The sequence below is a fragment of the Centrocercus urophasianus genome, unplaced genomic scaffold, assembly GCF_019232065.1.
Source record: "Centrocercus urophasianus isolate 14NV4802_14NV808 unplaced genomic scaffold, USGS_Curo_1.0 seq_14, whole genome shotgun sequence".
Classification (NCBI taxonomy): Eukaryota; Metazoa; Chordata; class Aves; order Galliformes; family Phasianidae; genus Centrocercus; species Centrocercus urophasianus.
The window spans coordinates 2,696,730-2,724,263 of NW_024884586.1; the positions used below are offsets into that span (position 1 = coordinate 2,696,730).

General features: G+C 41.2%; 2 protein-coding genes across 7 annotated transcripts in view; both read right to left on the reverse strand.

Moving 5' to 3' along the window:
- Nucleotides 1–4,084: 4,084 nt before the first annotated feature.
- WEE1 (WEE1 G2 checkpoint kinase) lies at nucleotides 4,085–12,034 on the reverse strand. 2 transcript variants are annotated; one of them, XM_042814020.1, is made up of 11 exons: nucleotides 11,477–12,034; nucleotides 10,266–10,474; nucleotides 9,739–9,805; nucleotides 9,483–9,655; nucleotides 8,557–8,678; nucleotides 7,764–7,910; nucleotides 7,277–7,372; nucleotides 7,118–7,203; nucleotides 6,726–6,896; nucleotides 6,491–6,636; nucleotides 4,085–5,460 (listed from the first exon to the last, which is right to left on the reverse strand). In XM_042814020.1, exons 1-11 carry the CDS (start codon nucleotides 12,032–12,034, stop codon nucleotides 5,310–5,312), a joined length of 1,926 nt encoding a protein of 641 aa, XP_042669954.1. In that variant the 3' UTR covers nucleotides 4,085–5,309. The 2 variants fall into 2 exon arrangements, with proteins under 2 accessions (XP_042669954.1, XP_042669955.1); XM_042814021.1 differs by lacking the exon at nucleotides 11,477–12,034 and adding an exon at nucleotides 10,767–10,857.
- A 7,674-nt stretch (nucleotides 12,035–19,708) lies between these two features.
- The window catches only part of ZNF143 (zinc finger protein 143), a 32,302-nt gene continuing 24,476 nt past the window's right edge, over nucleotides 19,709–27,534 (reverse strand). For all 5 annotated transcript variants that reach the window (XM_042813772.1, XM_042813767.1, XM_042813768.1 and 2 more), the window contains 6 exons: nucleotides 26,583–26,762; nucleotides 25,570–25,797; nucleotides 24,286–24,434; nucleotides 22,440–22,601; nucleotides 21,505–21,651; nucleotides 19,709–20,455 (listed from right to left, as the gene is read on the reverse strand). In XM_042813772.1, the coding sequence (XP_042669706.1) occupies nucleotides 20,372–20,455; nucleotides 21,505–21,651; nucleotides 22,440–22,601; nucleotides 24,286–24,434; nucleotides 25,570–25,797; nucleotides 26,583–26,762 (950 nt within the window). In that variant the 3' untranslated portion in view covers nucleotides 19,709–20,371. The remainder of the gene's footprint in view (nucleotides 20,456–21,504; nucleotides 21,652–22,439; nucleotides 22,602–24,285; nucleotides 24,435–25,569; nucleotides 25,798–26,582; nucleotides 26,763–27,534) is intronic.

Sequence of the window (27,534 nt, forward strand, 5' to 3'; positions counted from 1 at the left end):
TAAAACAAACTGAGCTAAACCATTTAAGCCAGAGTTCACGCACAGACAAGCTTGCATCTGCTCAACAAGACCTTTTAGACAGAAACACAAAGTACGGTCTAACTGCATCCACATCTCAAGTGTGACTGTGGGTTATTTTAAGCAACAATCCCATAAAATGGACTAGTCTGGGTCTCCCTCCAATCTACATTTAAAGCCTTTGAAGATAACATTGGCACAATGGAATGCCAATTATCAGCGATCACACTTAACCACAAAGCCCTTGATAGCTCTTCACAAACTAATTTGCTTGCATTATTCATGTGACAAAGTTGTGATGCAACGACATATTTCTGCTTTTCTTGGAGGTTGAGAGCTCAGCAGTTCTATTTTACAAGCTGTGCTTATTCTAATCTTATTTGCTAACCCTGGTTAAAGCATGACTGAAGTGTGTCGGGGAGGTGAGGGAGCAAAAACTGGCTCAGTCTCAGAGTGACTCACTTTCAGGAAAAAGCTTTAGACCTTGTTGAGGCCCAGCCCTAAGAGGTCAATCTCTTCTCTCTTCCTCCTCCCTCCAGAAGCTTAATTACTTGTTACCTAAACATTTAAGTATTTATCTGGGCAGTTCTAACTAGAACAAACATTACACATTTAAACCGTCACTAATTTTGTCTTCTGCCACTGAGTCACTTAAAACGTCATCAAGGAAAGAATTCAGACACATCAGTAACTCTCAGATTTTGCTCATTGTTAACTCAGAGAAAGTCATACTGAACAGTGACTGGAAGAGTGGTTTTCATTCTCAGCAGCACCACACAGAAACCAGACATTCAAGTATTAACTTTTTAGCCTTCTTTGAAGAAAATTATTTCTAGCACTCATCATTTCACAGCAAGACTTCAATAGAAAATAAATATAAAGCACATGCCAGTGTTAAATGGTCAATGTGTTGCAGTTTCTGAATGGAACAGCCCAACCCTAAAAGGTCTCAAACACTGAAGGCAAGGTGAAAGAAGCAGTAAGCATATTTGGCATGACAATGTAATCGGTCCGCAACTCTCTTGATGAATTTATTTCTTCAATTATTTTAAAATCCATTTCATCTCTGGCCTTACAACACATGCCCCAAACATTCTCACTGAAACTATGTAGAAACTCAGTATGAAAATTATTTCAGGTGAAATAGACAGCAGCATTGGATACCAAGTGAAATGTTAGCTCAGTCTCACCTACAAAGAAAAGCTGTTTGTTTCTGAGATTCCTAAAACAGTCTTTAAAGATATTCCAGCAAAATACACTGCCTTTGATACAGTTTTCAGCTATTTATAGACATGCTTTTCCAGTCACACTTAATAATGAGGTAAAATATGGAGCACTAAGTTATCTTTTTGGTTTGTTCCTGATAACAAGCATCTTAGTCTGCATTCAGAGTTGGTAAGAGAAGAAGATAACGGAAAACGCAGAATCTCAAGTAATCAGGTCTTCGAACATGCTGAATAGTAATAAACTGCTTCCTGTTTAATTAGGCCCAGTAACATTCTCTCCTCGAGGCACCTCCCTTTCCCTTACCCCCACCCGTGTGTAGGTGATAGCATCTTCACCCAATTCCAGTTGTTTAAACACAAGCGGAACTTTAATTTCCTATGTGCTGCCCTGCCCACTCACTGCTTCTTCCTGCTGTCTCCCTGCAGTTTCTTCAGACAATAACCTGTGCCAGCTCAGCAGCCTCCAAGTGGGGGAGCTAGAAGCTCTCTGATGGTTTCTGCAGTTACTGGGAAAAGGAAAGGTTCGTGCAGAGAAGAGCTACACATTTGACTGTTTCTGGTCATTGCTTTAGAACAAGCCCTTGAAAACAGCAAGGCTATTGGTAAGCAGCACAAGTGCTGAGGATTATTAAACCTGTGCATTTGCTACGTATCAAAATTACATGTACAGTGAAATCACAGTGCTATATTTTCCAAGCCTACAGAAATGCAGAGGATGAAGATGAAAAAGTTACCATTTCTCAAAATTACTGTTGATAAGAATGCTTAATCACTGCTGAACAAAATATGATTTCTAATAGTGAGGGAAATCCTAGCACACAAACACCTGCTAGACAAAACTTTCATTGACTGTTTTGACTAGCAGGTGTTGCTAAAGACTGCTAAACACATTAAAGACAAGGTCACCAAATCAGCTTTTGGTAGGGTCCATACAGCTTTATTTTGTTTTGCTTTAAATTCAGTTCAACCACACTATCACTCTGATGGACTGCAGACACTGGATTCAGATTCAGGCAGAAGACAAGCACACATCTAGAGGAGGCAAGGATGTAAAATACCAGTTACTTTACAGTTACTTTAACATTCTCTTTATAGGTAGCTCTTCCAAAAGTCAGGTACTCTGATCTAAGTAGTCAAAGTACTACAATGTACTGCTTTGCAAAAGGAATCTCTTAAAAAAGACCACAAGAAAAATAGTGGAATTTAAAACATAGGTATTTGGAATAACATTTGCCTCCTAGTTCTGATACTTGCTGCTTTAACTGAGATAAAACTTTAAGAGGAAAGTGCTGAAGTTCACCTTGTTACGCCACACTTGGCAGAATTTTTCCAGGTGGTGTTTGTCTTCCTGCAGCTCACAAGAAGCTCTCAAGTTTTCTTCTTCCCCCTGAAAAGGTGGCTCGTGCATCTCTACAGTTTTTGCCTAAACTTTCCCGCATTAAATTTATAAGCTACCACAATTACTTTAAGTTTCTATTAAAGAAATCTTTCAAGGGCAGTAAAATAGAGACACCTCTTCTCACTCAGCAAGTATCTAAACCTCAAATCCCTGGATGCTATGAATATTCAAGGAAATAAAGCACTGACACGTTTCACAAGTTCTCTGGCTCTTCCCACAGAAGTCAGGATTCTCAGCATTACCATTGGCCTGACTCAGGAAAGTTGTTCCCATTAAAATTTGGGATAAAACGTCACCATTCTTACTGCTCCTGCAAACTACTGAAAAAACTCAGTTCCTTTTAAAACATTCTCCTTCACAAACGGGGGAAAGTTAAAACCCTAAAGCCACTTCAGTTCTGAATTTTATGATGGGCATCACTCACATTACAGGTACAAAACCTGCCACCAGCACATCCATGCAGGCACAGCATAAAGCTTGTTTGTACAGCAAATCTGTAATTATGTTATATAAGCTTGAAGTAACAATCTGAAGTAACAGCAGGTAATCATTGTAAGTAATTTAATCTATTTACACTGCGTGAGCAAAAAAATTAAGTTTGCTTAATTTTCATTACTGCTTAGAAGCCTGCTTTAACAGAGGTCTCAACACAGATGAAGACTGTATATATACACCAAGTCAAATCTTAAAGGAACTCCAGTCTATCAGTTTCTACTGATGAGAACTGCTTATTCAGCAATTAAAACAAGCCTCTGAATTTCGTTGTCATATACAGAGGTCCAAAACACCTCTCAGAAAGAATACTTAGCAGTTAATACAAAAAATTGTGAAGTTAAATTTTGCTGGTCCACTCAACTCATATACAACATCTCTGCAAAGCCACCCTCAATTTATTTTTTAATACAGCAACCTGAAAGCTTGCTTAATAGGCTAGTCAGTTAAGCCTTTTTTACTTTTAAAGTAGGTCACCTCTTCACATATATTACATATATGAATATGAATATTTTACATCCACACCACAGAAAATTTGCTGTTATCACATTCCATCCAGTTCCTGCCAGTTTCCTTTCAAGCTTCTGTATTAACAATTCCCATTCTCAGCAATTTGAGTTTTCCTCCTTACCTCAGAAGCAGCACATCTTCCTCTAGTCTGCCCAAGTGTTCGAGTCTAGCTCATCCAGTTCCAACTCCATGGCTTCAGCTTCCCACCTCGCAGTGCTTTCCTGAAGCTGTAGAGACAGACTGCTGTTGATACACACCAGCACAGACAGACTGTGTTGCTTTTGCCCCTAACATAACTACCAGTGGCTCCCACCCTCCTGCGAGGGAATCACAATGCACTAGATAGGAATAGGAAGCAAATCTAATCCAGACTTGCCACGTTCCAGACTCAACGTTTCATTTCCACAACTATAAAGTTTAAATAAGCGTAGGACACTACTAAACACAACTTGTAACTTTAATATTCAAATTCAACACTAGTAAAAACAAACAGAGCACAAATGGGAGAAACACTGTTTACACTAAAATTAATGAAGAAACAAGCCAGTTACAAGAACAGTTCTATTTTTTAGTAACATCTGTTAACCTAGAGCCAACATCAGTACAAGTTTCAATGGCCACATTGTTTGCTTGGGAACTTAAAACTGAATAGTCCAAATTTTTCTGTTGGCATCCCAGACTGCATTTTCACTATGGTATACTATATGCACAGTTAAACTTATGTACATGAACAATGAAGAACAACCTGAACACTTACACTAAACAATTATTTACAGATATTTCAACATTAAAAAAATATACAAGAGTCTCAAGAATGAAAAACTGAAGAGAATGAAGCAACATTTAGAGAACCTTAATAGAAAGGATTACAGAACATCAATAGCCAAGACATTAACAATTGCACTACACTAGTAGAGTCCAAGTATTAAATTGGTGCATTATTTCACAATGCACTAGCTTCAAGAGAAAAATGCTGCCTTCACTAAAATGCAGCTTAGATTTGATTCGTGTAATTGTTTTAACAAGAAGCCTATTAACACAAGAACGATTGTTTTAATGCTACAGTTTACAGCGAGGACAAAACACTAAAATAGCAGCAGTTCCACTTGGCACTTAATTCCACAGGTTTCTAAGCTGTGGTTTATGCAATGCCTACAAAGTGCTCCCAGTTGAATATACAAATAAAATTCACAATAGAAGTCTACCTGACATCAGGTACACCGAGCATAGGTGGCCTTAAAGCCCGTCTGTCAAAATTTATTCCCCTCTGCTCCAAAACCAGTAACACAGCAAGTCCCCTTCCCTCCTTCTTAAAGATCATTATGGATAGTACTTCTTATCACAATGCTGTAACACTAAAAAGCAGCACACCACTATAGTGGTTAACCCTGGGACGATGTGACATCTAACAGTGTAACTGAAACATTTGTGGATTAACATCCAGGATCCTCTACAGATAGTAACCGAGTCCATTATCTCAAAGGCCAATACAGCTCATCAGCCATACTGTAGAAATTAAAAACCCACAAGCAATTCCTGTAAAACTAGCAATGCTGTCCAGACAGGACAAGAAACCAGGAATTGAACGTTCCCTTCAAATCCTCAGGCTTCAGTCCAGCAGAGATGCTATAGCCATTCTCAGTAGTTGTTCTGGACCTCAGAATTCAGTATATAGTAAGACTAACTGAGCGGTTCATTTTCTTGCCAATCAGTCGAGATGGTCTACTCTGTGTTGTGGATCTAGTTGTCATTCTGTCAGTGAACAGAGCTCTCTCTTCAGCTGCAGCCTTTGCCATCTGTGCCTTCTTCAGCTCTCTGCAAGACATTGGAAGCCACACTTTAACAAAAAAACAGTGGGAGCCTACATGCATGTCACAGTAAGCACTTCAGATTAATTGCAGCAGTTCAGAACTAAAGATATACCATTCAGTTTGGGATAAAAACCTTTAACAGCTCCTCACTGGGTTTTGCTTGTATTTATAGAAGCCAAAATAACTGCTGTCAATTGAAGTATTTATACACAACATAGCTCACTAGTTTTTCTAACCTTATGTAATACTCATTTCAACTCAGTTTGCCATCAGTGATAACTGAATGTGGAAAAATGATTAAGTTGCATGCTTTTGTTCAATTGACCAGGTCTATTTCTGCAAGCCAGAGTGTTATTAACACCAGTGGCCCACCTCATCCTTTCTGTATGAACACTGTGCCAGTTCACTGAAATAATGCAATCCATTTTTAAAATCTATTTCCTTAAAAGACTGGAGGTCAGTCAGACATGCACGTCTACCCCTCCATCACGCCACTACCAGAAAATTAAGATTTACAACACATCTGTTCTTCCCTAGAAGTCTAATCTTGCATTCTTCCTTCCAATGAAGGACATGATACAAGAGCTGAGTTTCTTAACAATGATTCTTCCAATGAAAACTCACATAAACAGTATTATCTTAAATGAGCCAAAGATAAGCACACTAAGAACACAACACAAAAAACCCTACTCGAGCTAATTCACAGAGCGCCATACAACTGAAAACTACTGTGCAGAGGCAGGCCTTTGAAGTCATTCTTACCTTCAGTTATTTTTTTTTAAGGGACAAAACTATAAGCAGATGCTTATTGCAAGGCCAGCAGTCATCACTAAGTTTGAAGTTCAGCCAACTTCCTTTTCATTTGATTTAAAAAATAATTTCGTCTTTATATTAGCAAGAAAATTACCTCAGCAAACCTGTCCTTACGAACCTGCACAGCCTGTCAAATTATCCTTTCTGCAGTCAACCACAACAAACTCATGAAAAACAGTGAGAGACTAAGTTATACTTAAGGACCCCAAAGAATTACTTACTTCTGCAAGAGTGAATTTTTGAATTTTTCAGCATTCAGTTCTATCCGCAGCTGCTCTGCGCTCTTCTTTGCGGCAGACAGCAGCACTGAATGCTTGACGAGCGCCACGGCTGAAGGTCTTTTCTCTGGATCAGGGTTGATCATAACCTTGGAAAAGAGAAAATAAGTCACTCTAGTTAAGGCCAGTAAATACAGTAAACCACAAATGAGCGAGCAGCTGGAACAAGAGCACTTACTTTTAGTAAATCCAGCAGTTCTTGAGAAAGCACTTGTGGTATTCTGGGTAGTTTTCCTTGTCGAATTTCATGCCATTGGTCACCATTAGTCGGAAGAGGTTCAGCCCCAGCAGCACAGACAACGGTTAGAGCAAGAGCAAAAATATCTGCTTTTGGCAAATGGGTGTAGTTCTTCAAAAATAAAGAAGAATACATTTATTAGTCACTACCCAGTAACACAAGAAATCTGACAGACAGACTAATCAACACTGAACACATCCACATCACATTTCCACCAGTGTTCAGGGAGAAATCGTTTACAGGTTTCTCCCTCAGCAAGGAGGCAGCAAACAGCAAATCAATAATGAAAACGGCACACAGATCTAACACAAGATCTTCACAAGGACAGCTACCTCCTGTAGGACTTCGTTTGCAAGGAAACGGCTGTCGCCTTCTTCCACTTGTGGACTTGATACTCGAGTTACATGACCAAGGTCACCTGCAAAAACACCGAGTTATTTCTCAGAAATGCACGTGATGTGGCTCTTAAGCACAAGCTAGCTGCTTCTTACCTATTTTAAATATGACTCTATCAGATGACCACTCATCATCATCACCTTCTTCTGAAGTTGTATTTGGCACCGATGTCCTGGATATGAAAATGTTACCTGAAAAAGAGTACAGCTGTTAAAAAAATGTTCGAGTCTAATTTTTGTTTTACGTGGCTTCACTCGTTTATTGTAGCCATACAGAAACTTAGTTGCATACCCAACTCCTCATCAAGAAATTACAGCACACAAACACTCTCACTCTGTGCCTCTCTGCTGGGAGAACAGCCAAATATTATGCGAGAAAGAGTCAATTACACGAAAAGATCCAAGATAAACTCATTAACAGCTCAAATTTGCTAGCCAACTTCATAACTGACATCTTTGTACTGCTACTTAGAACTTCAATGAACAATTCACAGTTAATAACGTGTGGCTAACTGCTCATTTGTCTAAAGCAAATTAAGTTAACTGAGGAAGCTATCAGTAGATCAAAGCAGTTAACACTTACTAGGTTTGATATCCATGTGTACCAGTGACATTGAATGTATGTACTTTAAGCCTCGAGCCACCTGAAGCAGTAGGTCCTTCAGCTCTGGCTCAGTAAAATAACGCATGTTCCTGTAATTCTCACTTATGGCATCGGCTAAACTGCCACCTAGAAAAGACATTAAAGAAAATAAAGAAAACATTTATTTTAAAACATCAGACAATTGAGAAAGTAATGACAACTAACTTCCAAAACTTAAGTACAACCGACTTCCAGAATTAGCAGCAGATCTATCATCAAAAATTTGCTGATGATGCATAGGAAATGTAAAATCAGATGCATCATCTCTTTCTTTTACAGTCATGTAATGTATTACTTTTTTTTTTTTTTTCCTCCTGCATAATCTGTTACAGTCACCATGCAAATCAACATGATAACAGATCACAAAGATCTCTCTCCATCTCCTAAACCTCTGGCAAGTTATATAGCAATTCCTCCAATCTTCAGGGGAGAACCTTTTGTCACTATTCCAGCTTGAGATATTACACAAAAGAATGAACAACTTTGCTGCTCACAGATACTCAGTGTTGCTCCAATATTCTTAAATGCTTAACGCTATCTGCAGTTTTGTAATTCTTGCTTCATGCAGCTGTTATCCCTTTTGCAACAGAAAGGAACGCATAAAACACATTTGAGACAATGATGGCACCAGCTATGGGTAGGGCAATCAATTCTTGCTTAATGCTAGCAATTTGGAGGTACACAGGTGTCAGGTTATTAAACAAGTTCAGGTTGATTAATAAACAGTACTTACCATTGCAGTATTCATTCTGTATAAGCATATGATCATCTTCTGCCCACGCAGAGTAGTATCTTACTACGTGAGAATGCTGCCCCAGAACTGCATGTGCATAAACCTCTCTTAAAGCATTTTGCCTGTTACAGTCATAAAAAACAGCACATTGGAATGTTATGAGGTGAAATTAGTTCAGTTTCAGCTTGATATTGAAACTCATATCATGTCTTGAAATAAATATCTTCATGTTCATCTCTGTGGCACCTTACACTGGGTTTGTATTTACGTCCAACCAGCTAAAGCCATTTATTTTGCATTAAAAGACTAAGTACACTGAACATTAAAAATCAGGCTTTGTGGCAGGTGATTCTTCAGAGAGCTGCCACTTGCATTACTTGCTTTCCAGCCACTCTCAGCAGCAGGTTTTCAGAAGCATCATCAAAGTTTTAGGAAAAAAAAATGATCAGAACAATAAGCCAGGATTATAAATAAGTTTTTGGGCCATGAGCACGACTGAACAATATTAACTTCTCTTGTGTTGGCCTAGTAGGCAGTTTTGAGCAGCACACACTAATATAGCACTTAATATGGGGAAAAAAAGTCAGGAACATCAGGCTGATCCAAAAAAATGCCTGACGATCTGTATGTCACTCAGACCCAACACAGATGAGCACCCAGTTGTGGGAACATTGATTTCCCTATGCATTCAAGCATCAGTGCAGCACAGTTTATTCATACAGTCTGCCACTAACGCAAGTGAGCTTTATTTATTTATTTCCAAACAAGAGCAATCTGTTTCCAATTCAGAATACTGGGACAAATCTGTTGTGGTCAAGTAACCTCTTTACCCTGATTTCTTAAGTTCATACAGTATTTAGAAGAAAAACAAAACAATCACACCAAAAAGCACCAAAGGTTGGCTTGTAAGAATAGGAAATACTCACTCATCCACTGAGCCAGCTAAGGGCTTCTTGGATCTTTTTATAGCATAAATGCAGCCATCAAGCCTCTTCACACACTTAAACACAGACCCAAATTCACCAGATCCGATCTTCTCCAGCTCATGAAATTCAGTTGCATACCGTGACTTCATATTACTTTCTGTGATTGTGATCCTCTGTAGAGATTAGAAAGGAAAGCACTAAGATGTGCAGAGACACAAAGTGCCAAAATTCACATCAAGCTCTAATCGCTTGTTACCTTAGCAGGTCTGATAGCTTCATCCTCAGGCTCTCCATCACTTGCTTCCATGTCCTCTCCACAAGAGCTGGAATTCACACTTGTTAGTTTTGCAGAATTAAAATGGCTTTATTTACGACTCAAGTCTAGCACCTACTGATTGCTGTGAGATCCAGGTCTCCCATGCCCCTCAAGTTTAGTCTAACTGAACGCGAGGTGCTTATAAGCAGAAAGTCAAAACAGACTCATAAAAAGCTCAAGCAAAATTGCTATTTCTTCTCTCATGTTTCACGCTGCTATTTAATGTGCTCGCCCCTCCACAAGAAACAGCCCTGTGTGCAGTTCTGACAGCAGGACACAGTCTGATCCTTCTCTGCCATGTAGAACCAGAAGATCTGATACTAAATGGTTATTCCACACTACCACGCATCTCAAAGATGCACAAGCTCTAGAGCTCTATATCACATTACTAATAGATTTACCAAGAAAATTGGTCTCACAGAAACAGCTTGAAACAAACTTTACAAAGAAGGAGACATATTACTCACTCATTCCAGTGCGTTCTCTTCCTCCTTCGACACTGCCCTTCAGAGTTGTGAAGGAACATGGAATCGGGAGTGAAGGGATTAATATTCACATGAGGTGTTTGTCTAATATCTGAGTCTTGCTTCTCTGACCTCCCAACGTTCATAAACAGAGAGCCTCCTCGAAGTTTGACTGAGCTGGAGCCCAGTCCTTGGGCTTTAGAAAGCAAACTCTGCATTTAAAAAAAATAGAAAAGACATTTATGGACTTAATATTGCTTTAGACATAAAAAAAAAACCATACCAAAGTTTTTATATAAGCAATATGGAGTTTAGACTACACACACCAGGTCACAAATTTCTATGGAATGCTTAAAGCAAAAACCGAACACCCTCAAATCAAAGATTTGTCCATCTAATAGTGCACAGAAGCCCGCAGCCGAGCCTCCTAGCGCCTCGCGAGGCTGCTAACCACCGTCCTACCGCATCCCAGCAGGAGCACCACCTCGTCCATCAGCCTCGCACCGAGCCTGAAGGACCCGAGGGAAGGTTTGCTCGCAGAGCGTCCCAGCTGTGCTCTCCAAAACCAAACTAGATGGGGACGCTCAAGGTTCTATGGATTCTCAGCACGGTTCTGCGTTCCCACTGGATAACGTCACCGATTTTTCCGAATTCCAAAGGTAACCTCCCGGAGATAACCAGCGTGGAATTTGGGCGACTAATCTAACATCTAGGCCGAAACTCAGCGTTAAGCCGTTTGGTTGAAGCGTCACACGCTCGCATCCCCAAACGGTTCGTTCCTACTTGGCGTAAGCCCATCTCCCTCCTCGCCTTATCTAAGCAGGGCGCTAAGCCGCAGGGAAAACCTCATTTATGGGAAAAGTCGGGGAGAAAAACGAAATCGGAAAATACAACGGCGGACAGAACGCCGCCACGTTATCAGCGCGGAACATCACTTCACTTTTACTTCGCCTTCGCCACGAGCACGGGAACGGCGGCGCGTTTCTGCCCCCGCCTCACGCGTCCGCACCGCCGGGCGCGGCGGCAGCGGCGGCTCACGGCGAGGCGCCCGCAGCTCCGCCGCCGCCTCGGGCCGGGCGGAGCGCCTCCCGCGCCTCACGTCACCGTACGGCCGCGCCTGGCCTCGCGCTCCAACCGTCGGACGCGAGGGGCGCCGCCTCCCCCCCTCCACCCGCCCGGTAACGGCCGCCCCGCCCGCTCCTTCGCTGGCTCACCTTCGGTGTGTGCGGCGTGTCGAAGAGCCGCAGTTTGCGGAACGTCTTGTGCGGCGGCGTGCCGGGGTAGTCGGGCAGCGGCGAGCCGGGCTCGTCGCCACGCAGGCGGCAGCCGCCCGCCGCCGGATGCGGGGGGGAGCGCGCGCCGGAGCGGCGACCCTTGTGGGGCGGCGGCGGCGAAGGCGAGCCTGCCATGAAGTAGGCGCCGGGCGACTTGACGGGCGAGGAGCCGAAGCCCTCCTCCTCCCACGAGTCCCCTTCGTCCGGCAGCGGCGCGGCCGCGGGCTCCATCATCTCCTCCTCCTCCTCCAGCAGGGGCGGGCCGCCCCGCGCCGGGGTGCGGGCCGCCGAGAGCGGCGAGTCCGCCTCCTGGAAGGCCGAGTCCTCGCCCGTGCTGTTGCCGCTGCTGCCGCCCTCCTCCTCCTCCTCGTCTTCATCCTCCTCCTCGCAGTCGCTGTGCCCGCTGTGGAACAGCAGCTTCTGCCGGATCGGGGCGGCCGCCCGTCGGGCCGAGACCCGCCGCGGCGGCGCCGTCGGCTGCAGGCTGAGGAAACTCATGGTGGCCCGCCGCTCGGCGAGCCCCGCTCACGGCCGACCGAGCCGCACCGATGCCTCAGCCCTGCTCCGCCCTGGGCGCGGTACCGGCTGCTCCGCGCGACGCTGCCCGCGGGCACGGCGCACCTCGCGCTGTTCGGACTCCGCGGCTTTCCCGCGACCGTTAGTCACGTGGCGCGCTCGCCAGCCAATCGCGCCCGCCCTTCCGTTTGAAAACACGGAGGGCGGGGACGGAGCGCCACGCGCTCGCGTCACGGAACGCTTTGGCGCGAACGAGGAGAGAGGAGGGGGACGGGGCCGCGCCGCGGCCGCGCGCTCGAGCCTCCTCTGGGCGGTTGGGTGGGGGCGGGGCCGCTACCCGACACGCGCCCCGAGGCGGCCGCACGGACACGTCCGAGCTCTGCGGCCCGGCGCCATCTTAGCCGCGGGGCGCGGCCCCACACGGCTGCAGCGCTTCAGGGCCGGGCCCGCCCGGAACCGTCCGGAGAGCGGGCGGGGAGCTCGAGTGTGCCGTGCCACGCCGCCTCGGGCTCTGAAAGGACCCGGCTCACGGCGAGCTCTTTGCTCCTCGGCACGGCAACGCTCCGAAGTCTCATTTCCACGCCGCACTTCAGCTAGTGCCGGGCGCTGTTCTTTAGCTAAAACAGAAAATGAGCGTTCAGTGCGCTTCAGCCAACGCGCTCCGTGCCGTTTATTTGCTGGCAGGAGCAGGGAAGTCGCACGCGGCACCATGCGGTCACCGGCAGCTCGCACGGGAGCTTTTAAAGGGCCAGCGGGTCGCAGCCGCCGGGATCGGACGAGCGGCCACTGACTGTGTGCTGCCTGGGAGTGCAGCCCTGCACTGTGCAACACGCGGTTAATAAAAGCAAAGTTAGCGCTCTGACTTGTTCCCTTTGAGAACTGCTGGTGCTGATGTGCAGGAGCAGAGCCCTTGGGACAAACCTGGTGCCGCACAAGCATAGAGCGCCTTAAATTAATTTGACTGAACGTGTTGGCCGTTGACATGACTCAGTACCTCACCGCACTCCCAGCTGATGCACAGCGAGGTGGGGTTGCTTAGAGCTCCACCATCATCTCAAGGAACAAAGGCCGTTAGTTTTTCTGCTGGAGGAACATTTCCACTTCAGCATCATATCCCATGCACTGCTCACACTTCTGATCCCCTGAAAGCTGAAGGTACTTCTTTGTTTTCAGGCAACCTGTGACAATCTACAAGAACACAATTTCTGAGATTACAAAAGCCTGGAAACTAATTTCTGAAAACTGAAGGCAAACAACGTAACCTATATAAAAAGAACTGGGTATCATTTACACAGAGATGGCTACACCAAGCCAAGTGCTGTACAAACACTTGCCTTGCAATAATTCAGAACTACCATAATGTCCCATTCAGAACATGAATGCACTGCATAGCAGATACCAACTCAAGTATTTGAGTTTCAAGATAGCTGGAATACAAAAAGGCCTTTAAAAAATACAGCTTTCATCTTGATCAGTGGTCCACAGGAGAAGATGAAAAGTAGTTTCTTATAAAGGATCCAAAACTGTGGCTTGCTTCATTCATATATTAAGTTTTCTTTATAAAAGGTTAAAGAACAAGCTTTCAATTAAAAAACTGCCCCTTTTCTCTCTCTCTCCCCCTGAAAAAAAAAAGGGGGGGGGGGGAGGGAGAAGGAGGGCAAGAAAGTAAAAGCTGCAGTTTCCTTCTCAAACAGCCTAAATATTGCTGCACTGCTTTCTGGAGTCTACAGACACAGCTATTTAATGAGGGTAAGTGGCAAAAGGAAGTTCAGAAGCCCCTACAGAGTAACCACTTTACTGCTGATCAATATAACAGCTTAAATAGGACAACATCAAGTGGAACAAGGATGAGTTTGTGAAGAAGAGGAAATAGTTCTAAAGAACATGAAGAGAAAAATGCAAGTGGAAAAAAGGAATGGTGAAAAAAATGAACAAAATAAACCCAATTGTTTAGAAAGAAAGTTTATTTCCAAACTGACAGCAGATAAGAAAAGGAAGTCTTGAATAAACGTGCAACTATTAACAGAATGTGTAGCTGCTGTAAAAGGACCGCGTAATTCAAAGCTTCTGCCTATGTGCCATCCTGAATCTGCACGAGCTGTGTTTCTGCTGTATTTTGACGGGACTATCAATAGTTGTATTGAAGAAAAGTTGATTCTCCTCAAGCATGAGTATGGTCACTCAGCTACCCTGCCCACCATGAACAAGAACTAACATTACCAGGCCTATCAACAGCCTAAAAATACACTACAGAGTCCGTTTCCATAGGGAGTACATTAGCAGAGGAGGTTGGCACAGAAAGAAGTGAGCAGGGAACAGAGGTGGTCTTCTACTGCACTATACTCTTGGAGCCAAATTCAGCCCTAATTCTCTGAAGCTCATTAAATTGCACCTTTGAGCTTCTATAGATCATGCTAAATAAAAATCTGATCCCATGAATAGATGTCCACCTAATGTACACCTGATGTCCAGGCAGCACTTACCTAGCAATAGTGCAATGTCTATGAATGCAATTTATTTTCAGAATACATTTGCCAGTTTTTTAAAACTACTTGCTTTTGAATGAAAAAGTATCCATCAGTCCTGTGCACTCAAGATTTCTGCTACCAGAAATGCTTATCTGGGGCAGCACACTCACTGGTAACCAACAGCTTTTAACTAGGAGTTTTCAAGCTCAAAGGGAAACAGTTCTCTCCTTCGAGGGTAGCAGGACAACCCAAACAATGATGAATGGGAAAGAAGTGAAACAATGGCCGATTTGTCTAGCTGTCAGAGGAAACTGCCACAGAAGGGAGTACAGTGCCTACTTGCCAGGATTTCCTCCACTTACAAGTTCGTCTGCAGCCCCCCAAAACCACTGTGATCAAATTGGAAGAGTTCTGCCAAAAACAGGATGAAACCCACTGTAGAGCAGCCAGCATAACCTTGAAACTGGTTCATTTTATGAGAAGGATAAACAAAGTGAAAAAGCCAAAGAAAAGGGAGGTCAGGTTGCTTCTATGAAAATTAGAAACTCTACAGCAGCTTGTACTTGATGTTGCCAGACCTTTTACTTTTTAGCCCATACTTCTCATGCAGATAGAGCATTTCTCAGTGATGTCAACTGAACTGCCTGGGTGAATGCAAGAGCAAGAGATGGAGGTGGACAGCAGAAAGGGGAATTTGACAGCTTATCAAAGAAGAAACTCTAGGCCCAAAATAAAGGAATTCAAATGAAATGATCTGAAAATACTCAGAAAGAAGTTATATTAAAAAAAAAAAAAAAAAAGCAACACAGATTTTGCCAAGCAGTCAGGCACAGTTCCTCAATATTTGTCTATAACAGTGAAAGCGTACACTCTTCATCAGGCCTTAATGGCACCCTTTCTGCATGCATTTCTGCCTCTGGTTACAAAGAAAACAGCACAACAATCTGATCCTGTGAGTTGTATTCAGATCAGAAATTCTCTTGAAATGTGCAGAGTGCTGTACTACTCTCTTGTAGTTTGAAGAGAGAATGATTGCCATGGCTGACAACAACAGGTACAATGAGAATGCCCCTCTCCTGGGCCAAAGTGAAGTTAAAATCATCGTAATACAAGATTAAAAGCCTCAGAATGTCCCATGCACATAAACAAAAGTCACTACTAGTTCCCTGGCATCTCTAACCTTTGTCTTTTTCCCTCCAGGAAACATAGAAAATCATAAAAGTACTCTGCCTTTTCTCAAATTTACTGCAACTTATTTTAATGATCTCTTGTATGTATCATTTCATGTAAGATATCTTGCAAGCGTTTCTTACAGATGCAGACAAGCAGGCAAAAACTTACTAGGACCTTTTTTTTTTTTTCCCATGCAATCATTTGTGCTCAAAAAGTATCAACGTTTTGTCATTCTTCTGAGTAAAATGCTTCAAATAATTGAAACAGAACAAAATGAATCCAGACAGAGTCTCTTAGTTCTTCAAAACCTGAGCTGGGTGGGAGCTCAGAGGGTCACGTTTCCATTAGAGAAAAACACACAGACTATGCAGGACAAAATGCTTCCTTGTTGATATAAGCTTGTATGCTTGTTGGGATAATTAAGTCTGCTTTGAATATAACTCTTCAGTTGGAAAGGTCTGCTATCACTGTAACAGTGGGGTCAGGTGCCAGCCAATTCCTGTTAAAGGTGATAGTCTAATTGCACTGTCAGATATTCCTTTGGCCACCTGAACTTTGCTGGCAAAGGAACATCAAAGGAACATCAAAGGATCATCAAAACTACTGAAAACACCTAAGCTACATTTCAAATACACAACACGACAACAAAAAATGCTGATCTATACAACTTATTTTATGGAGCATAGTTTACTGTTTAAGGCACAGTAACCAAGATGGGCTTTTGGTCTCCTGTCATATAGATTCAGACTTCAGAAGGCTTTTATCCAATGGAGCAAAATTTACTTTTGGAAGATCGACTATTCAAATACATACTGATTTGCAAAAATAGGAGTACATTATTATCAACAGTGAGCTGGGGTCTGAATTCATGCTGGAAATGAATTCATGCATTTGCATCTGTGCAGACAAGGCACGTGTTAATTCTGGTGTATTTTTTTGAGAAAGAAATGAGAAAGAGTGAAATAGTATATTTCTGAAGTCTCAAACAACTGTAAATAGCTGCATAGAATACAAGGTACCCTTCATTTCTGGTTTTCCTTTTTTCTAGAAATTTAGAGCTTGCCCCTTCAGAAATCATTTTCCTGCCTGCCCTACTCTTACTTTCACTTGTGCTGTACATGAAAACTGCTGAAATCTGTGCTGCACATCTTATTCCTACCCTTCAAAGACAAACTAAGTGACTGCGATGGGTTCATCATAGGGCACTTATGCATTCTGGTTAAGCTGGAGCTGTGGTCACCCTAAGGTATGCAGCTGTTAAGTTGCTGGGTTCAAACAGGTCTTTACATCCTTGCTCTGCTGTCTTTTCCTAGTGGTTGAAACTGATTAAAGCTTCTCAGCTCTGCCTCCTGAGAAGCATGGAGCACACAGGGATTTTTCAGTATTCTACTACGACATGACAGTCAGGGAAGCCAGAACATCCCCACAGTTTAATGAAGGTTAGGAGCTAGAGTAAAGTTCAGGAAAAGCTGCCCTCCAAGCTCCTACATTTTGTTTATCTGGACTATTAGCTTTCTCCTTCTGTTGTATGCTAGGCAGACATCACATGTCCTTGTTCCTGCCATACTGTGCCTGAATATCTCTGGTATCAGTCAGCTGACTGGTCGCTGAGATTACTTACACTATCAGGGATTATGGCTTTCTACAACTTTGTTGTCAGGCTGCAGGATTTACTCTTCTAAAAACACAGTCTTGCAGCTTCAGCCTATTCATGTGTGCTTTGGCATTAAGCTCTTTAGGGTAAAAACTGTCCCATTGTTATGCACAAAGCCTCTGGCACAAAAGGTCATCAGCCTGGAGCACCTCTAATAATTGCCTCTCTGTTTTTACTATCTGGAGAGGCACTGAACTACTGTAAAGAAAAGCAGATCCCCCGTGCTGACTGCCAAGTCTAGAGATGGCTTGTTTTTTTCCTGTAAGGAAGGAGTTAGGGCTGAAATTCAAGTCTGAAAGAAAACTGTGACTGGGAACGCTGGAAATGTGGGAGCCAGTTTCTAAGAGGAAGGGCTGTTCTACTTCATAGGATCCCTCTTTTACAATTCCTTCTCACAGTGCGTCGCTCCCTTTGAAACAGAACATTCAAAAAGAGAAGTAAAATCTATGGCTAAACTAAGAGATTTCTACTGCCTAACACCCAGCCCTTCTGGGCATGTTCTTTGCTGCCTCCTCCTGGAATCCTTTTCACCAAGATCCCTTCCTCACCCACTTTCAACTTGTGTGATCTCCGCTGCAGAACCTTCCAGTGGTGATGTATGCTCACAAGAAGGTTCCCTTCCAAGTCCTGGGAAACCAGCAGAAAATCGCAGAGGTCTCTCCATTCTGAAAACAAGTCTGTTACACATACATACTCACAGTGAAAATGCATGTAATCATCTCTGCTTCTCTTTCAAGACTAAGCAGTCTAAGTCAGTCTGCCTTGTTTATTCAGTATTTGTTTTCCTTTATAGGGGTAGCTATGGGGGAAGCACAACCTTTGATTGTGGGTGTTTTGCAAGAACAACTGGTAAGATACAAGAAACATTACTTAAATATTTTGCAGCTTTTCCTTATCAAGCTTATCAAGCTTCCTTATCAATGTTTTTAATACCTAGCAGGAAACTAACTACTATGAAGGAAGAAGCAATACTCACATGTACAGTGGTCAGAAAGTGTCCTGGGAAATGAGAGGCACTGTTATTTCTTCGTTCAGTCACTTCCAGCCAGTGTTTCCAAAAACTATTAGCAATGAAATTTAAGAAAAAAACTTGAACTTTCATGTCAAATGATACATCTTTAATTTCTAAAAGGTCGTAAAAACTAAGAAACTGATCTAGTTGACATGTAATTAACCTCTTTGCATAGTACAGTTTATCTCCATGGGACATCAAAATTACTTAAAATTTCAGGAAATCTGGCACCTAAGTAAGTAAACAGCCTCAATCCTACAGGAAGGTTGCAGACAACCTGAACGGTTTCAAGTTTTGTTTCGTAACAGCTCTGTTGAAGGTCTGTTTTGACCACCTTTATCCCACAGCACTGTGTTCTCTCGCAGCATTTTGCAGTTGGCCATCTGTATGAAAAGCATAAAAAGCTGCAACCCGTATCGATGTAGTCAATCACATTATATTCAGCGTGGCCTTCTTGATGTCAAATACCTCCAAGCACATAGTTATTAACTTTTTTTTCTTAAATGCAAAACAAGCCCCTCACAAGACATAGAAAATGATTACTCGATTGACTTTTTACCCCCAAGATGTTTAATCTTTTCCTTGAGAAGGATAAAGGTGGGGCTTCAGTTTCAGAAGTGTTCTTGACATTCATCTAAAGCAAGCACTGAATCTTACAGGGAGCCAAGGAAGTTTAACTTGCTCAACAAGCTTACTAACAAGACAATTAAAGGCATTTTTCTGTATAAAAAGTTGTAAGTTACATCTTACAGTCCGTGTTAGATTTATCTACAATGAATTTTTTTCCTTTATAGAATGGTAGGTGGAGAGGAGCACTGTACTTAACATAATCTTTAATTAATCCTTTTTTTTCCTACTAACTTGTGTCCTGATTTTCAAAATCACTGCTTATCAGCACATCGTAGGTAACAAACAGTAGTGCAGGCACTCAGAACTGCTGAAAACAGACTGTTAATACACGTGTTTATGCCCCAAATGCACCGTTTGAACATATTCCTCTTGAAAACTCCTAGTTTACTTTTAATCAAAATCAGTTGACTGATTATGCTTTTAAACAATTTCTGTAGTGCTTCAGCATGCTGAAAATAACTCTTAGCACTGATTACTTCTTACACTTCAGTGGACCGCGGTCAAAATGAGTAAGTTAAAAATTGAGATTTATGATAAATAAACTTTGGAAAAAAAATTATACAAGGCCATAAATAAATAATTTCACTTCTCCCACCAAAAGTAAAACAATATGTCACAGAACAACATCATCCTATCTAGATAATACAATCTTGTTATCTTTTATTGCATAATAATTTCAGAGTAACATCTTAAGTAAAATATGTAAAGAAACGAAATCATTAGATTTACTTATTTTAATATTGAACAACCAAAGTTTCTCCTTTGTACACAATCCAATTTAAAGATAATACAATTAGCACTTCCAGCATTAACAATCTGTATTTACAATGAATGAGATGGGGTGGGTAATCTAAAGAGTATTCAAATCTGTATGAAACGAATCAAAGTGTGAAGGTTTACAGTAGGCTCAAAATCCACGTCTTTTCCATTTATGGAAAACAACTGAACAGGCTCTGTCTTCTTTATAACTTGTAAGGGCTCTTGAAATTGTGATTTTGTTATAGTCTTTACAACACTTCAAATATTCAGTAATGCCTTTGTTATTGTACATGACACTAAAAATTAACTCCAGTACTTCTGTTTTGTTTTTAACTTGCTTGTAGACCAGTCTGAAATCTGATGAAAGGATAACAAGGAAATTTACTAGATAATCCTAATTCCATATTCCTGAATATACAACAGTTGGAAGTAGATGATGTCAGTCCATTCCCAGGGTTATGTACACAACGCTTAGAAAACGTTCTTTGCTCTTGCATAAAATGTGTACACAGTATCGATGAGAGGGGAACTTCAAAGTTTTTGTGGATTGCTGCTGGCATGGACTTTTGTTGTTTGAAAATAAAATACCTTTCACTCTATTGTTCTGGTAGCAGTTTTAGAAGTTAATCATCAATTCCTGGTGTTTCACCCTGTTGTATTCTGGAGGCTATTCTAATGGCTTCTTCCAGAGACTGTTGTTCTCCAAGCTGAAACAAATGCATTTAAACATAAATCAATCTAAAATTTCACACAGATTAATTTTTCTTTACAGATTTGTAAGATGAAACCAAAGGCAAAGATCCCGATGGGTAGCGAGCACAAATAAGTGTGATCAGCACTGTTCATCACCTGGGTCATCTACAATAACAGCATGGAAACCAGGAGGTAGCAGGTAGCTCTGATAGCAGATTTAACTGAGATTCTTTGTATTTACCAAATTTAGTTTCTTCAAAGAATTGCTGCATGGTAAATACATTTCATTACATGTAATAATTCAGACAATTTACACAGATAATAATTTCACTTGACAGACATAACAAAGCTCAAATAAGGCTTCTGAAATTACAGTAGCCGCTAAATTACATTTTAGATGTGGCAAACCAAACAAACTTCCAGTTTCCTTAATTCTTCTGAGAAAATAAGCTCTATGGAACAACAGCATATAATATATACAATGTAAACCTATTGCAGAATTCTGATTATAGAAAGAAATGGTCTCCATGACACTGTTCAGCTCTACAGTAGAGAGGAAATTATTATCTTGTAGATGCAACTAAAAAGAGAGATCTCCAATTACTGCTTTTTCTACATGACTGTTCACACTTTTTTGCTACCAGCATTTCAGGGTTCAAATCACAACTTTAGTCATTTGATCTGTATGGGCGTGCTCTCAGCAATTCAACTTTGATAATGTAGCATTCCTGATCACCTTGACATGGAATGCTGAAGGATGAAGGAACACACTCTTCCACAAAAGACCTGCTGACTCCCAAACAGGACATGCATCATTCTTCAGTGGAAGATTCATCTGTCCTTAACTTCAGCCCTCCCCAACCTTTCATTTATTCATTTTTAAGTACTACAAATAGATTTGGAAAACCAGGTGCTTATTATTCTTCTTTAAAATACAAAACTATATGGTTACTGGCTATTTTTTTTTCAGGGGAGCCAAGCTGATTAGACTGATTTTGTTATACTACTAGGAACTTCTAACTCTAGAAGCAAGAAACACTCCAAAAACCATTTTTCACTTTACCTGTACTGCAATTTGTGTTCCGTTGGACGTAGCCAACAATGTAACAGGCCGAGCTTCTGTGGTCACTAAATGGTGCCCATGTTGTTGATGTCCAATTTCTGATGAGGTGCTATGAAACGCTGCTAAGTCTTGAGCCACGATGGCAACCTTGAGGACCAAAGAATGAGAATCAACTGTATGGTTCCAGATTACTGCTATTCACCTCATACAACTGTAATCTTCAAACTTAAAGTTACATTCAAAGCTATGGTTTTTCATGAGCACAGTTTTATCCTGCAGAGCGGATCTTTGTTTAAGAAAGGTTACATCACTGTTTCTCAGCGTCATCTGTTAGCCCTCAAAACATAAGTATCTTCAGTACAGCACAGAAGTTCAGTAGCTGTATCTGCAAGGCCATGATTATCTACACGTACAGGGCATGCACACACTCATACAGAGAAGTAAATATATTCATTTTCACATGGCACATTTTTAGAACAGTGGGATGTATTTTCACTTAAATACTAAAAGCTGTATCACTCTATTTGTACTGAAAAAGTTAACTACTGTATATTAATAGCAAAACTGCAAACATATACTTACTTCCTCCCTGCAAAACAGATTACAATCCCATAATATTAAGCAATAAATTCACACTGGATTCTATGTTTAGCTTTACCACTTGTTTACTGTGTGACTCCAGGAGAAATGCTTAGCATGTCTATGTCTTGTTTTATGCAGACCTATGAGAATTATCAAATTGGTACCTTGGCATTTTTTTTGTTTCTATTTGTTTTTGTTTTTATTGTTTCTAAAACAACCTGTTACTGATACTAACGGGATAGAACATACTGTAGTCTTCTGATGGGAATGACACAGCCTGGTGTTGAATACTGTGATGACTTTTGTGCCATCTCAAAAAGAACATTACCTATGTACACAGGGTAATTTTTTACCTGCTGTCCTTCGGTGCCTTCTGCAGTAACCATTGCTACAGAATGTGTTCCTGCAGAAGAGATGACGGCGTCGTGGGCAGGGACTGTGATAGTGGTGCCATCTTGTGTTACCATAGTGATTGTATTTCCAATGGCCTGCATATCTGCCTGAGATATGTTGACCTGAAACATAACACAGTTCCTGAAGTAAAGAAGGTTTAATCGCTGCTCAAGTCATACCTGAGGGTTAGCTTTCAGCAACATAATGCTGTTTTCAGGTAAATGTTTTTAACTGAGGTTTGAAAAAAAATCAGAGTTTGCATTTGCACTGTAGCAGCATTCATCAAACACGTTCCTGCTAGTTGATTCAGCAGCAGATGGTGCAACTTCACCTTCCTCATGTGAAACAAACTGCCTGACAATCCAGAATTAAGAGGCAACTTACCCACAACAGCGCTGAAAGAAATACTGTAAGTCCCATTTACAGTAACATCCTGTCCACAAGTTATAGCAGCTATTATTCCACTTCCTTGATGAACTCATGCATTTCCTGAGCATCACTGTCACTCTCTGGCCAATTCCCAGTCTTGGATGAAAAGCCCTCATCACAAACATGGATGGAGATCTAACATCCCACCATCTTTCAGACACTTGTATCTCTTTACAGAAATATAATTATGGCCCAGCAATGAGAAAGAGTTGTGTGCTTTCCATCAGAGTCTACAACTCCATGTCAGTTAATTATACCCCAAAGAACTGCATGCAACGTTATCTATGCACACGTCTTACACAACAGGACAGTGAGACTCAAGTTGCATCACATGCTTTTATTCTTAATGGAGACACTAAAGAGGTTTGGTAAGGACTTAGAATTAAAACCACCAATTAAAAAAATCATTTAAAAATTGATATAAATTACTGATGTCTCCAATATAAATGCATTAGGGAATCAGTTACTGATCTGATGATTTGCATGATTTAGAAGGCAATAAAACATTCCAGAACTGAAACCAAGCTGAAGGATTAATAGATATGAGAAGAACTCCATGTTATGGCTTCTAAAAGCCTTCATTTCTAGGGGCAAAAATGCTGGTTCCTTAGTACTGCTGCACTGATCAGGGCTTGCAATGTGACAGCCCCCTTTAATATTTCATCTCCAATTACAATTTAGAAGATATTTTTCATATCCTACTGGTGCAGCAGATACCTCCTCACTTGAAATATGATTTTTTTCCCCATTATGCATTCAATGTACCAGCAGAGTTAAACTAAAGAACTGTACTGAAATCCACTCTCAGTGGGTTCCTTACCCATTCCTCCAGAAAAGCTATCCAAAGGAACTCTCGAGTAGAGGCAGTATTATCCTATTTCCTCATCTTCTCATGTTCTTGTTAGAAATTGTAAGAATTGAATATACCAGTTTGTAAAACATGCACTGGGACTAAGTAGATTATTTTTTCTAACAAGTGTCTGCAAACGAGGCAGCAGTGGTATCAGTGATATTATTCTACTAATATCAGAGACTAACAGAATAACCAGGATACTCTGGAAAACCTCAGCAACTATGTTGCACATGTAACAGTTGTTATACAGCCTGTGCCTATATTGTGAGCATAAAGGACTTCCAGAGTTTTTAAGTGGTAAAGACAACAGAATAGACCAAAAAGCCTAAGATCGTATTAATATAGTTTCAGGTAAGAGAATTTATGGTGGAATTTAGGTGTTCCAGAGGAGATCCAATCCTAAGCATATAGCATAATCTTCAGATAAGTTTCTCCCCATGAGAAATCAACGCACATATTTATCAGACACACGAGCAGAAACTCTCAACATATTTTTGTCACCTCTTCAGCAAAAAATTACTTACGTGTTGGGTTCCATCCTGGGCAATTAGCGCTACTTGTTGACCTAACCCTGACTGAGTAACTGTAGCAACTTGTGCAGAAATGACGTCCTCTCCCTCTACACCTGTCACATAGGCTATTTGCGAGCCTTTCAGGACATCTTCCCCTTGACCTATTTGATACAAAGAAGGCAAGAGAGTAGTTTAGTTTGGATACTCCAAATGCAGGCAGGAAAGATAACCAACAAGGAATAAATGCCAGCCTGGTTTGATGGTTTTTAAACACTTCAGTGGAAAAGGGATAGTTGAAAGATGAGAAAAGACATACAAATGCTACTCACAACAAAAATATATTACTAGTGTATACTCCAACATTAAAAAGGCAACAAACTATTTCTAATTCAATCATTAAATGTTAACTTCTCCAAGCAGGAGCCTTCATGAGAACACAAATGGCAGTTTCTAAAAGTTATTCATTAACAAACAGGCAGAGGAATACAGTGATGCCTTTGTGTGAAGATTTCAGTTAATTATCTTAATAAATGTTTAACTTCAGTAAAAGAATCCTATAATTCCCTCAAAAGATGGCATGAGACTATAGCAAATATGCTTGAGGCGTTCAGTGCTGTTTCCCAAATACACGTAGTAAAACAGAACCCTTTGCATCTGCATTTTCTATCTTCAGACAAATCACAGTTTGGCAAGAGATAACTGTTCTCTCATGGCATTTCTTCTAACCTCATTTTTATAGTCACAAGATACTACTCATGACATGACAAACATTCTTAGCTTATTTTTGTCTTTGCCTCTAGGACCTAAATTCACAGACACTGCTATTAACTCTGCTATTAACTGTCACAAAACCACCACAGTATCCCTGTGCTGCACAAACGGATTTTTCCTTTTCACAAAGCAGTGCCTTTATTCCTGATAAAAGACCTCCAGCAACTGTGGTGCCTCAGAAAAATCCAGTAGGTTGCAGACAAGCACTTTAGACTCTTGCAGGTCCCTTCACACAGTTCACGTTTATAGCAGAATTGTTTATAGCAGGTTTGCTGGGACTGCAGCTCAGATTTCTCAAATCTCTCTTATCTCCAGCCTGCTATAAACTCAGTTTATGATCTGGTCAATTACTCTCTCGGTTTCTGTTTACAAGTTGACCAGCACACTAAAAAGTCCTACAAAGAAGTTAAATAACTTTTATTAAGTACTTCAGATTTTTATCTATACTTTAATTTCCTTGGTTATAAACAGCATAATATTATCCAGCCCATTTGTTACAAGAGATTCAAAGACTGAAACTCTAACCTGGAGGTGGCTCAAAAAAAGCCTCTTGTTCCTCTTCAATGGGCTCTGTGTCATTATGTGCTGTCCGCTTGTGCATAGCAAGTGTAGAAATCTGCTTGTATGTCTTTCCACAGTGATTGCAATTGTATGGTTTGGAATGAGTATGTACAACATGATGTTTGTATAAACTGGAATACTCTGTAAAACGTTTATCACAACCAGGAACTGTACAGACATAGGGCTTCTCCCCTGTATGGCAAAGAGAAGGAGAGAATGTTATCCAGAATGCACAAACAAAACTGTCAATGAATTTGTAAGGTATTTAGTGACACACTTCCACTACCAAGCCAATTTCAATTTCAAAGGCAACAGTGAAGCTCTAGCTCACTAAGTTTATCAATGCAGCTTCTCATTGGTCTTTTTTTTTTTTTAACCTGCCAGTGAAAGCTGGGCCCTTTTTTCTCCTAATCCATATAAAATGTTCTCCTTATGAGTACGGGATGATGCAGTCTAAAAGCTGCAATTTATAGAATCTTTAGAAACTGATACTGAGGATGAAGGCAAATGCAAACTGCATCACTGAGTGACACGGAACTTTGAGCTTCTGGAAAGGTGTCAACCTAAACACCAATTTTGCACAGCACTGACAGTTTTGTTCCTTTAAAAAAATCCTAAAAAAAAAAAATCAATGAAACAAATGTCTAAATTACATTACAAACTATAAAGCTGATCAGATACAAAAGTTCTGCATGAAACTTATCCGTGCATCTATAAACATGCAAGGCTTCTAAGATGATATGGCTATCACTAGCTTTTACATTTCAGAATCTTGAAAATACAATCCAAGTGAATGGGAGACTCACAAAGGTGAGCCAAACTATGCTCATCTTCCCTCACGTGAAGCCAAAACAAAGGCACCAGGTCAAGTCACCTAAACATGACTACATCCAACTACAGTGCACCAAAACAGTGTTCAAAAAAGAAGACTCTCACAAGCAGGATCCATTTCAAAACATGAAACACCATCCACATACCTGTGTGTATTCTCACATGATTCTTATAATTAGTTGCACTGGCAAAAGCTCTCCCACATCCTGGTTCTGTGCAGTAATAAGGTCTTTCACCTGTATGTGTCCTGATGTGAACCTTTCTAATATTAGATGTTGTGAACGACCTGCCACAGCCTTCAAAAGGACACTTAAAGGGCCTTTCGCCTGAAAAAAAAGAAGTACACACAGGAAAGTGATGAAAGAGTACAAAAATTGTGAGTTACACTTATGCTGAACGTTGGAATCCAAAGCTATCTAACTGAGAGCCTCATTCAGAGATGCCATGAACACGTGACACGGAGTGTTGTACCTATATCTGGCAAAAACTGGGAAAACTGTGTAAGCTGTGAGATAAATTATGAAGCACTCAGTATCTCATGATATTTAAAACAGACTCAGTTGCTTGAACTAGCTTCCATATTACCTATATTCTTGCGTGTGTTTAACCCCTCCAGACAAAATGCTACATATGTTATCCAAAGCAAGTGCATTAAACCATTTGTACATTTGTAATTAATAAAATGAAAAAAATTACTTCATGATTTGAGACATCACCAAGATACAGGCAAATTAGTCAAATTCACCACAGAAAGCACTTTACTTTTGGCTGAAACAAATTTTTAAAGGGACACAGCCTAGAAATTCAAGTTTCTAAAGCCAAAGTCAAAGTAATCACAGATTTTTTTGTTACTAAGTCCATTCCTATACTAAATTTACACACAATAACTCACATTGCTCCTCCAACACCTTCACCGTGAAGATCAGATAAAGCCAGCCTGTCTAACCTCGCTGATCCTTCAGACCTATCAGAGCACACAGCTCCAGGGAGGAGAGCAAAGGGACTGAATTTGGAGAGGCACGAGCCATCCAACATGCTGTCCTGTTGGAACCTGACACTTGGTAGGGCTCAGTACATTGCCCCCACCGTACTGGTCAA

Bases quoted from the DNA above. Each gene is read 5' to 3' on its own strand.
- WEE1 (XM_042814020.1), bottom strand. From the start codon at position 12,034: ATGAGTTTCCTCAGCCTGCAGCCGACGGCGCCGCCGCGGCGGGTCTCG. The intron at 10,475-11,476 runs GTGAGCCAGCGA...TTTTAAATGCAG, and splicing joins ACACGCCGCACACACCGAAG to AGTTTGCTTTCTAAAGCCCA. The intron at 7,911-8,556 runs GTAAGTACTGTT...TGTCTTTTCTAG, and splicing joins ACAGAATGAATACTGCAATG to GTGGCAGTTTAGCCGATGCC.